Source organism: Myiozetetes cayanensis, unplaced genomic scaffold (assembly GCF_022539395.1).
Source record: "Myiozetetes cayanensis isolate MyiCay16 unplaced genomic scaffold, myiCay2020 scf12, whole genome shotgun sequence".
Lineage (NCBI taxonomy): Eukaryota > Metazoa > Chordata > Aves > Passeriformes > Tyrannidae > Myiozetetes > Myiozetetes cayanensis.
Genome location: NW_026086826.1, coordinates 19,044,088 through 19,054,573, shown reverse-complemented (window position 1 = coordinate 19,054,573; position 10,486 = coordinate 19,044,088). Strand labels below are relative to the sequence as shown.

Below are 10,486 nucleotides of genomic sequence, written 5' to 3'. Positions count from 1 at the left end.
GGGGGGCGGGGGCGCGGCCCGGCCGGCCACACGCCGCTTCCGGCCGCCAGCGCGCCTGCGCCGCGGGGCAGCGGGGCTGTGGGGGCGCGCCGGGGGCCGGGCCGGGCCGGGCCGGGCGGGGCGGAACGCGGGGCAGGGAGCGGGGCAGGGAGCGCTGCCCGCCGGGGACACTCAGCGCGCCCGGGCCGGGAGCCCCGGTCCGCCCCGCGCCGCGCCAGCCGCTCCCGCGCGTTCCGCCGGCGATGCCGGGCGCTCCCGGCGCAGCTGTGGCGGCGGCGCTCGGCGCGGGCCGGGGCTGGGGCCGCGGCGCGCCCCGCGTGTGACCGGCGGGGCCGGGGCCCGTCCCGCAGCGCGGGGCCCGCCGGGAGGAAGCGCCGGGACGCCCCGCAGGAAGCGGCGCCGCCGCGGGGCCGCCCCTGAGTCACCGCAGGCGGCTTGTGCGGGCGGCGGGGCCGCGCCGGCACCTCCGCTCCTCCGCCCTGCCCTGCCCTGCCCTGCCCTGCCCTGCCGGTGCCGCCTCGGGAGCACCGCCCGGCCGGAGGGAGCGCAACGTGAGCGAAGCCGCGGGCGCGGGGCGGGAGGTGCCGATGCTGCGGTGCTGCTACCGGGGTGCTGCCCGCCAAGGGAGGGGAACCCGCTCGAGAAGTCTTTTTCTCGGAAAGAGGATTAAGACCCTGGGTTTTGACAGCGGGGTTTTATTTTCGTCGTTTTTATTTTGTGTTGTCTGCAGGCAGTACTGTACGGTGTCTCAAAAGAGGTCAATCCTGCATTGCAGTTTCATAATTTAGCTGGCAAAACTGATCTGCGTTTTCGCGGCACATCAGAAAGTGCCATGATGCTAATTCTAAAAAATCCAAATAGACGCTTATTTTTATTAGGGATTGTATAATAATATAATCCTTGCTTGTCACTACGTGTCGTAAACACTAGAATGTGTTATAAGCAAGGAAGCCTAGTAGACAGCAAACCATATTGTATGCTTTTAAATTTTAATTTATCATTATAGTAGTACTGGTAAGTATTGTTGCAACTAGGTTGCAAACTGATGAAAGAGGATCTAAGGTTTTCAAAAGCACGTAAGATGAGGATACAGTGGACCTCATAAATGCTGAGTAGCCACTGCTGGTAATAATTTTTAGAAGTCGTGTGTGATTGTTTAAACCTATAAAATTAGGCAACGAAAACAAATTATTAGCTTCTGGAAATAGTGACCTCTCCTCACAAAGTAGTGGTAAGATTGGAACTCGGATATCAGGAAGACCTGTATATGTGGACATATTCTGATTGTTATACACACAAATTGGCAAATCTGTATCTTTAAGAAGCAAGTTTATATAGCCCAAACAATTTCCCCTGTGAGATTTCACATCGGTTCAATTATTCAACAAGTGCAGCAAATTCTTGTTCTCTTGAGCTTTCACAGTGCCTTTCCTAAGTCAAAATTAAAGACTCTTTCTTTGTTCAGCTAGTTTTAAAGGAACAAAAATCCCTCCCACAATCTAGGAGCCTTAACAGACACAGGTTTCTTATATTGCTGTCCTGCAAAAGGAAGGATCTTGTACATCCTTCCTTTATGTGCTTACACTTAGATTTTCCAAGCTGCCAAACCAGATGGGAAGAACAAAATGCTGTGTCTTAAACCCCTGATGTAACTCATGAACTTAGTGGAAGGAGACCCTGAAGGGGATGAACCATAACATAAAATAATTTCATTGGGAGTACTTGCCTGACTGTGGTAGCCAGATATATATTTTAGTGGTTCCTGGTGGCAAAGCAACAGCCAGTGAGGTTCTGGAGAACTACTTGTATCTCTATAGTTGAACCTAAGGATGGAACACATAGACATTGCACTGGCACAAGGTGACAATTTTATAAGTAGAGAAACATGCTGTTCTTTTCTTTTTAACCATCTGGTGTAGTAACTTCTTTCTGGAGTGTTCACTGAAAGGCAGAGACAATTCAACTGAGCAGTAGGAAGAAGGATGGGATAATTGCCATGAATGCATATATCAGTCAATAATTGAGAGGAACTTTTACTTGTAAAAGAATGCTGGGTAGCATGTGGATAACTGTTTATCTTCAATTATAGAGTCCCTTTAATTTCCAACAGATTTAAAGATCGCAAACAACTGCCCTGTAAAAAGAAGGGGGGAAAAAACGATCCTACCTGGCAACAATGAGGTGAGCTGCGAGGCTTTTTAGAGTGAAATAATTTATATACCCATTTTCAAGCTTGGTATTTGCAATTTGGAAATTACTTACGAGTAAAGGAGGAGAAAAGGAAACTATGAAGTTTAACAAAGACAAGTGCTGGATTCTGCACCTGGGACAGGGCAGCCCTGGATATACACACAGACTGGGGAATCAGAGGTCCTGGGGTCCTGGTCCCTGGCAAGTTGAATGAGTCAGCAGAGCCCTGGCAGCCAGGAGGGCCAACCGTGTCCTGGGGGGCATCAGGCACAGCATCACCAGCTGAGTGAGGAAGGGATTGTCCTGCTCTGCTCTGACCTGGGGCAGCCTCACCTCCAGGTGGTCCTGTGCAGTTATACATGAATATAAGAATTAATGTAAGAATACAGTACAAGAAAGATGTAAAGCTATTAGAGAGCAGCCAAAGGAGAGCTACAAAGATGGTGAAGGGCTTTGAGGGGAAGCTGTATGAGGAGCTCTTGAGGAAGCACCTTTTCTCCCTTTTGTTTCCCAGCTAAAGTAGAGCTCCTGCAGTGCTGAAAATATTGAATCTGTACAAATTTGCTTTCTAATACTGATGAAGTATATCTGTGTTCAATCAAAACCACAGTACTGAGAAAGTAAGAAACAATGAACAATCTGAAGAATTATTCTGGCTTCATTTTCACAAAAGAATGAAATTCAAAGATAAAAAAAACCTGAAAAACAAGTAAACATGGAAACAGAGTACCAGAAGTATCTGTCTTGACAGTAATTGGCCAAAGTCCTAAAATCCTCCTTATTTATTTACTTAAACAAAAATCTGTTTAATATTGTGGGAGTTTTGCTCATTAACATGGATTTAATGACTTTCCCTTTCTTGTTACTTGTTTTGAAGGTATTTTCACTTCTGTAAGCTTCCAGGAAGAGTTATGGGAATCCGCCTACTCCGCTTCACCTCTGTGGTGATCATCGTCTTACTTCTTGTGGCAGGTGCTTTAACAGCTTTGCTTCCCAACATCAAAGATGACAAATTGCCCAATTTGAGAAGGGAACCAAAACCTCAGAGTCAGCCTGCCTTGGATTCATTTACTCTTATTATGCAGACATATAATAGAACTGACTTACTGCTAAAGCTCTTAAATCATTATCAAGCCATCCCCAACCTACATAAAGTAATTGTTGTGTGGAACAACATTGGTGAGAAGACACCAGAGGAGATGTGGAATTCCTTGGGGCCTCATCCTGTCCCTGTTGTCTTTAAAGTTCAAAGTGTAAATCGCATGAGAAACAGGCTGCAGAATTTCCCTGAGCTGGAAACAAAAGGTAATCAGCAGTTCATATCACTACTACTGATATTACTTTCATGCTTAAAATCTGAATGCTAAAAGAGAGATGGTTTGAGTTATACTATGTAAATAAATCCACGGATGTGCTGGGTCACTTAATAGAATGTGGGTAGTACAGAGGAAACCGATGTTCTGATATCAGATGCACACCACCAACAGGCTGTCAGTGAAGAGTAAGGACAAAGAAGAGGGATGTCAAAGTATTTCATGGGCTTTTGCAACTGTTCCCCATTTCCTTTGTCAGGCAGACATTGGTAGTTCAGCCTCTCTTCCTTTTGTAGCTGAAATTCATAATGCGTGTATTTGTTGCGTGTGCATTAACCTGGACTGAAGTCATCTGGTAAAGACTTGATTTAATCCATTCCTTTTAAGACTAAGTTCTCAAGCATGTTCTGCTCTTCTGAGAAACCTCCCTCCCTAGCTGTCTGGCTTTTTATCTCAAATTATACATCCCTTTCAAGAGTATTTTCCCCAGTCTTTTGGCTATTCATCTAAATATTCTTCCTAAGCTCTTTCCAGGAGGTGTACAACAATAAGTCCTGTTTGTTTCAAGTGGAAACCCCCCCCATATCTTGCATTACAGACCTGACCTTACTCTTGATTAGTAAAGGTAATTCTATTTACTGCCCCCTTCCTAACATGCCTTGCTACTCCAAACCCATGATTTCTAGGAAGACATTAGAAACTTCAACTTCCCAAGTGTTTTATTTACTGTAATAGGATTTGTGCCTACTGCAAACTTAAAAAGCTTTAATGCATCTGGAGTTCTAAGAATATCCTTCCTTTTCCACTTCCCGATAGTCTAAAATTCAAGGCAGAGAGTTTTCCTTCTGTAGTTAATCATACTGAATGTTACCTGTGCAATTTATTTAACTTGCTTACTTAGAACTTGCAAGTAGCAAGGAGATGAGTAAAATTTTACACTAAGAATCCTTTATAAGGCTCATATGCTAAAGAAAGCTATCTAACTCTATTTTAGTTGTATCTTTACACAAGATCAGTAGAATTTTAAGCTGCTTTGCCAAACACTCCCAAGTTTTCCAACACATATCTCTCCAGTGTACTACAGATGATCAAAAGTTGCTGGGTTTTGTTACAGCCTGGCAAATAATCTAAAACTTAGGTTTGCTTACAGCTACCACAAAGCTGCAACCTTGCTTTAGCTTTGAAATATAGTTATGTTTTCTCAACCTACTTTCAAGGAGTTGTAATTCAGCCTAACAGTGATAGAAATTTCACATTTAATTAGTCAAATACTGTGCTGCGTGCTGTGCTCGTGTATTTAATCTTTTGATAAATTAAAAGTTTTTCTTTTTTTTTCCCTCCCTGCAGCTGTTTTAATGATGGATGATGATACTCTAGTCAGTGCTCATGACCTTGCTTTTGCCTTTTCTGTTTGGCAGGTAATGTTTTGCATCTTGGTGGGCAGTATTTGTGACTTTAATTAAAACCATTAATCTCAATTGTGAGTAATACTGTATTACTGTTAATATAAAACTGTTTGACTGTTGGTTTTCTAGCTGTAAGGTTAGATTTTAAAAGGACTCAAGTGCTGAATAGTAGGAATTGCAAAAATATTCTCTAATAGTAGCTATACCTGTAATCTATAACTTTAAAAATGTAACTCTTGCATACAAAAACATGAAGCTACTAACTGCTGAATTTATTGAAATTTATTGTAGTATAGTAGTTTGTTAAACAAAACTGTTACGCTTTGCAAAACAAGAGAAAATGTCTGTAAAGTTATTTTCAGTGCCAAATACACAGCTGCAATTTGTGGATAGATGTTTCTTGGCACTGCATGAAGTGGAATGAGGCATACTGTGTCAGTTTTGTGAAACTGTTTAATTGCAACATTTATGCAGATCAAAGGACCATATGTCAACAATTTAATTCTTTCCCAGCAATAATGTCATTTAAAAAATGCATAAATCTCTCTTATGAACGTACTTAACACACATTTCACAGTGTGGGCTTGACTTTGATTTTTTTAAATTTCTTTTTTCTTTCAGCAATTTCCAGAGCATATAGTGGGATTTGTTCCTAGAAAGCACATTTCTACTCCTTCGGGCGTTTACAGTTATGGCAGCTTTGAATTGCAGAACCCTGGATTTGGAAATGGAGATCAGTATTCTATGGTTCTTATTGGGGCAGCATTTTTTCACAGTGGATATTTAGAAGACTTTCAACGACAGCCAGAAGCAGTTTACGCCTTAATAGATGAAACTCAAAATTGTGATGATATTGCCATGAATTTTCTGGTAGCCAAGCATACTGGAAAGCCTTCAGGAGTGTTTGTGAAGCCTGTTGATATAAGAAATTTAGAAAAAGACACTAACAGTGGCTATTCTGGAATGTGGCACCGAGCAGAGCATTTGTTACAGAGATCCTACTGTGTAAATAAACTGGTTAATATTTATGATGGCATGCCCTTAAAATATTCTAATATCATGATTTCTCAGTTTGGTTTTCCTAATTATGCCAATCACAAAAATAAAATGTAAGCCAATGAGTTTAAGGTGTTAAATGTTAAACTGTACTCAGTAAACTGCACTGAGTTCAAGGAGAGAAGAAGGTGTAATTACTGCATCTTGGCCATCCCTCTGTGTAGCCTCTGATTTTTCTCCATTGGGCTTTTTATGTGGTTTTTTTTTTCCTTTCTAACTAATTCACCAAGGTAAGTTTTCTCAAAACTTAATATATAGCAATGTTTAGCTGTGATAAAATCATCCTCTTTCCTTAAAATCTGAAAAACTACTATAATTGATTGGGCCAATTCTTCAGAAACATGCAGAGAAAAATGCACTTCCCCCCTCAGATCTTACATTTGGGTGTTTGTTTTTTTTTCTTTGAATATATGTATCTAGTCTAATGAGACCTAGGCATATTTTTGATGGTTATATGTTGAGATGCTTCCTTGCCTTCCCTCTCCTCACCTCCTTCTGTTCCCAGTGAAGCTGTAGAAGAGCTCCAGGGAACTGCTGGCCAGGCTTCTACACTCGTGTACAAAACCCCTTTGAAGTTTGTATATAAGCTGTTCGGTGTCCTGAGATGTTCTGAAGCTGCTATGAAAGCAAGAAGAGTACCTCACCTTAATCTCAGATATTACTAAAACCATTGCCTACCGTATCTATTCTTGCTGAGATAGTGGAAAATGATCTGTGATGTGGCTTTTTTTCCTATTATTGATCTGCCTAGAGTTGCTGAAACACTACAAGCAGCTGAAAGGTAAATCCTAGAAGTTGGAAATGTAAGAAACATGAATACAGGAAATATGACACATAAGCAGTCAAAGAAATGGATGGGATGTTATTTATTAATACTCTCTTTAGTACTTAGTTTTATTTTGATATTTTGCATTTATGTTGATAGAAAAATGTGCCCAGGAAAATCCTCGCTTGTTAAAAAGTCTTATTTACAATTCCTAGTAAGAGCAAGCTGTTCTACTTTCATTACAGTGTACATTTTGTAATTTTACAGGTCTGTTGTTTTTTTTAACCTCTCTTTCAAATGTGTATTTACTTTGTAGTTCCTTCTCTGTTTTTGGTGACAATGACAACAGAACTAAACTGTGCAATGAATGGGTAAAGCATTAGGAAAAACAAGTATTTTACAGCACAGTGATATTTGACAGAGATGGACTATTACCAGTCTTTGAATTCCCTGGCTTCATTTATAGCAAGAAACAGAGCTGCTGTCAATAGCTTTTGTTAAACTGGGGCTCTGTAGTTCTGGAAACCTTGTGTTAGCATAGACAGGGCAAACATTTTCCATTGCAGTTGCAGAAGGGTTGTTTTGGGGGTTTTTTGTGGTATAGAAGAAAGAACAAAAGACAGTGATTTTCCTGGACCACAGAATCAGATTTCGCATCCAAAGCTTTCAGCTTTCAATTGATTCCTAGTATAAGTTCAAAGGTATCTGTGGGCAACCAATAACAGCCAATACCCAGTAAACAAATAGCATCTGCACAAAAAGTGTATAATTTTATCATCTCTTTGTAATACATTAGCTGAACAAAAAGTGATGGAAGAATATGACAAGTTCTTTACAGCAGGGTGTGAGTCTTTGGGGGGAACAGAGGATTCTATTGCCTTGTTCTACCAGTGTTAAAGTATTTGATTTCTGTTCAGTGAAGTCTTCCTAGTACTTTTGTAAGATTTAAAGGGCAAAATCCTAACATGGCATTGTAAAGTCTGCTTAATTTTGTTGTAATAGTGAAAAGTAGTTTTTAATTATTGTGCTGTAGTGCTGAGTAGTATACAAAGAGGTCTATCATTTTTCCAGAAATGCAACTTTCCAGTGGTAGTTTGCTGTATTCCATTTACTTACTGGTCTTCCGTAATTTCTGTTCTGTGCAGTATCAACTAGAATTGTGAAGACTCACAGTTGATGTTTATCTTATTTTTAAAATGTGAAACAAACTGTCAACTCAGCCAAATCTTAGTATTGGGCTCTGTGTTGGAGGGAAGGACTTGTTTTGATTTGTTTTGGTTTTTTCTGTTCTTCTGTATCCGTGAGAAAATGAATAGAACAAGCTTTTAATGATATTGTTAAATTTAATTTGTACCATTGTCAAATAAAATACAGAAAGCAGATTTGTGATGATTTTCAGATTATTTACCAAAATTTGTAGTGTTCAGATGTCTAAAGTAAGCTCACAGTTTGCATACAGATGAGCAGCACCAAGATTTCTATTTATAAAAAGGTGTACTTGTTGGCACATACAGTCATTTAATTTAGGTCTAAAGGCCCACTTGTGAGGGAAGAAAGGACATCAAAAAACCCACAGCTTTAAGGAGTTAGTCTTAGATAGCAAAGAAAATTCAAAGGTAAGATTTCAGCTCCAGTCATAATTCATTTTGTTTAGTAACCAAAAAGGTTTTGTTTGCTTATTTTTAAAGGCTGATTTTTATCCTTTGGTGATTACAAAAGCGCCTTGTGATTCTTTAGTGAAAAACAAAACAATATGCATGTGATTATTTCTTCTAAGATATTATCTAGATGTCATTAGAAAGGATTTTGGAGTCTAAACAGATTCATCACCACCTCTGAATGCTCTGTAGAAATTAGTGTTTATGCAACACAGGGTTTTAAAATACCTAAAAGATAAATCCTTGTTGAAAAAGTCAGAATATTAGTGTTCAAATAATGCAACAGGACTACAAGAAAATTGCTTCTTTACCAAAAAATGCCACAAGATGTCACTGTAGCCTTGATATTTGATATCAAGTGTTAAAACGAGTAATTGGAATTGATTATAATAACAACTGGTTGAAAACATTCTTAAAGCTAGAATTTTACAAGGTGGAATTAGTTAAATAATCATAGTAAAAACTACGAGATGCAATACTGGATTTGAAAAAACTTGGTTATTCTGTACATATTTTAACAGGGAAGAAAAGAAAGATTAATTTAAATGTATCTGGTGCTTACAAAGGCTGTTGCTAATTGCCACAAGTGAGAACTCCTATGCAACGAAAATAGTACTTGTAATTTTGCAAAAGGTATTAAGCAGTATGCAAACATTTGACAGCAGGGCTTCAGTTTCAGTTCCTGGTGTCTGCAGCCAGCTAGATGAGTTTACAAATAATAGGCTTCGACACAAACAGTTTCTAAGGATTCTAGATTCTGGATAGCAGGATGTTCCACTGCTCCATCTTTGCTTCTGTTGCCAAAGAGAGCATTGTTAAGACTACTTTAAGTATGCTCATTCAAACTCCCCTTAAGTGCAGCATAGACTTAGAAATGTTACCTTGAACTGTAGTGAAGGTTTGATCAAAGGGTGTTATAAAAACTATGGTTCTGGAGAAAACACCTTATTACCCCTTTTCTTACAGGTAAGGCTATGGTACCCTTTAGAAAATTGCCTGTAAGTAAAAATTAAAAAAAAAAAAATTATTTAATTCAGAGTTAAATATAAGCAAAAATCCTATAGAACAATATAAGGAAAAATAAACACATTGATTTCCATGAAAAGTAAATACCTTCCGACAACATTTATTTTATTTGCTGTTCCAGAAGACTGTGGTCTCAGCCATGTAGGCATCTTGTACAGAACAGTACTTACTACTGAGAATGATGTTACTGATCCAAGTTCACAGGATCAGGCCCAAACAAAGTCATATTTACGAATATTAGCTCTGGAGCTTTTTAAAAAAAAGTAAATGAAGCAATGAAAGAACATAGGTACAAATTATTAGAACCAAGACAAAAAATAAATAAGCAACTGCACAACAAGTTGCACTAGAGAAGTGTTTTCTGTAGCACTTCATCTTATTTGTAAAGCTTTAAAGATTATCCAGTACTTATAACACTAGAATAAAAACTGAGGAGTCAGAAGTGTTTCACGCTCATGTTTAGTCTCGTTTGCAGACACACTGGGATTAATTATCTGAACTGATAGTTACAGTAGGTTATTTATATTGTATGGGAAAGATGGTGATAATAATTTCAACCTCAGGGCTGCATATGGCTTTGTATTACAACACCTTTTTAAGGTGTTGGGTGGAAGAATAACTCTTTTTTCTCTCCTTTTTCTTTTTTTCCTCCTCAAGTTACCTGTCCTTCGCAACTTTTTGCTTTAGTTGTAAATAGAGACGGACCGTCTGCCTTGTTTGCCACTTATTTTTTTCTAAAGGGGAGGGTGGCAGCGCTGGCTCATTGGCTGGAGGCGCGGGAGGGCGGCCCTTCATTGGCGAGCCGCCCTGTCCGTCACGGTGAGCGGTGCCCCAGGTAGAGCAGCGAGCGCTGCGCGGTTCCCCCGTGCTCGGCTCCCCCGGAGCCGCTCCGCCCGCCCGCCCCCGGCCGGAGCTCGCCCTCAGCCCGCCCGCGCTGCTGAGGCACCGCTCGGGCCCAGCCCCGCTCCCCGCCGAGCTGCACCTCGGCCCCCGCCCTGTGCCCGCGGGGCGCTGTACCACGGGCCGCCCCCGGGCGGGGAAAGGCGGCGAGCAGCGCAGCGGGGCGCGGTG

The 10,486-nt window shown here is 40.8% G+C and overlaps 1 protein-coding gene across 3 annotated transcripts; it reads left to right on the top strand.

Moving 5' to 3' along the window:
* Positions 1-369: 369 nt before the first annotated feature.
* EXTL2 (exostosin like glycosyltransferase 2) lies at positions 370-8,113 on the top strand. 3 transcript variants are annotated; one of them, XR_007627727.1, is made up of 6 exons: positions 370-551; positions 2,111-2,181; positions 3,068-3,495; positions 4,028-4,128; positions 4,851-4,921; positions 5,531-5,606. XR_007627727.1 is itself a non-coding variant. In XM_050306819.1 (5 exons), exons 2-5 carry the CDS (start codon positions 2,177-2,179, stop codon positions 6,020-6,022), a joined length of 996 nt encoding a protein of 331 aa, XP_050162776.1. In that variant the 5' UTR covers positions 386-551; positions 2,111-2,176; the 3' UTR covers positions 6,023-8,113. The 3 variants fall into 3 exon arrangements, 2 of the variants coding, with proteins under 2 accessions (XP_050162776.1, XP_050162777.1); XM_050306819.1 differs by lacking the exon at positions 4,028-4,128 and having other exon boundaries at positions 386-551; positions 5,531-8,113; XM_050306820.1 differs by lacking the exons at positions 370-551; positions 4,028-4,128 and having other exon boundaries at positions 600-2,181; positions 5,531-8,113.
* Positions 8,114-10,486: the final 2,373 nt, after the last annotated feature.

What these genes read in the sequence shown, in the direction of transcription:
- EXTL2 (XM_050306819.1), top strand. An exon ending in CCCTGAGCTGGAAACAAAAG is followed by an intron (nt 3,496 to 4,850) that starts GTAATCAGCAGT and finishes CCCTCCCTGCAG; the next exon opens with CTGTTTTAATGATGGATGAT. An exon ending in TTGCCTTTTCTGTTTGGCAG is followed by an intron (nt 4,922 to 5,530) that starts GTAATGTTTTGC and finishes TTTTTCTTTCAG; the next exon opens with CAATTTCCAGAGCATATAGT.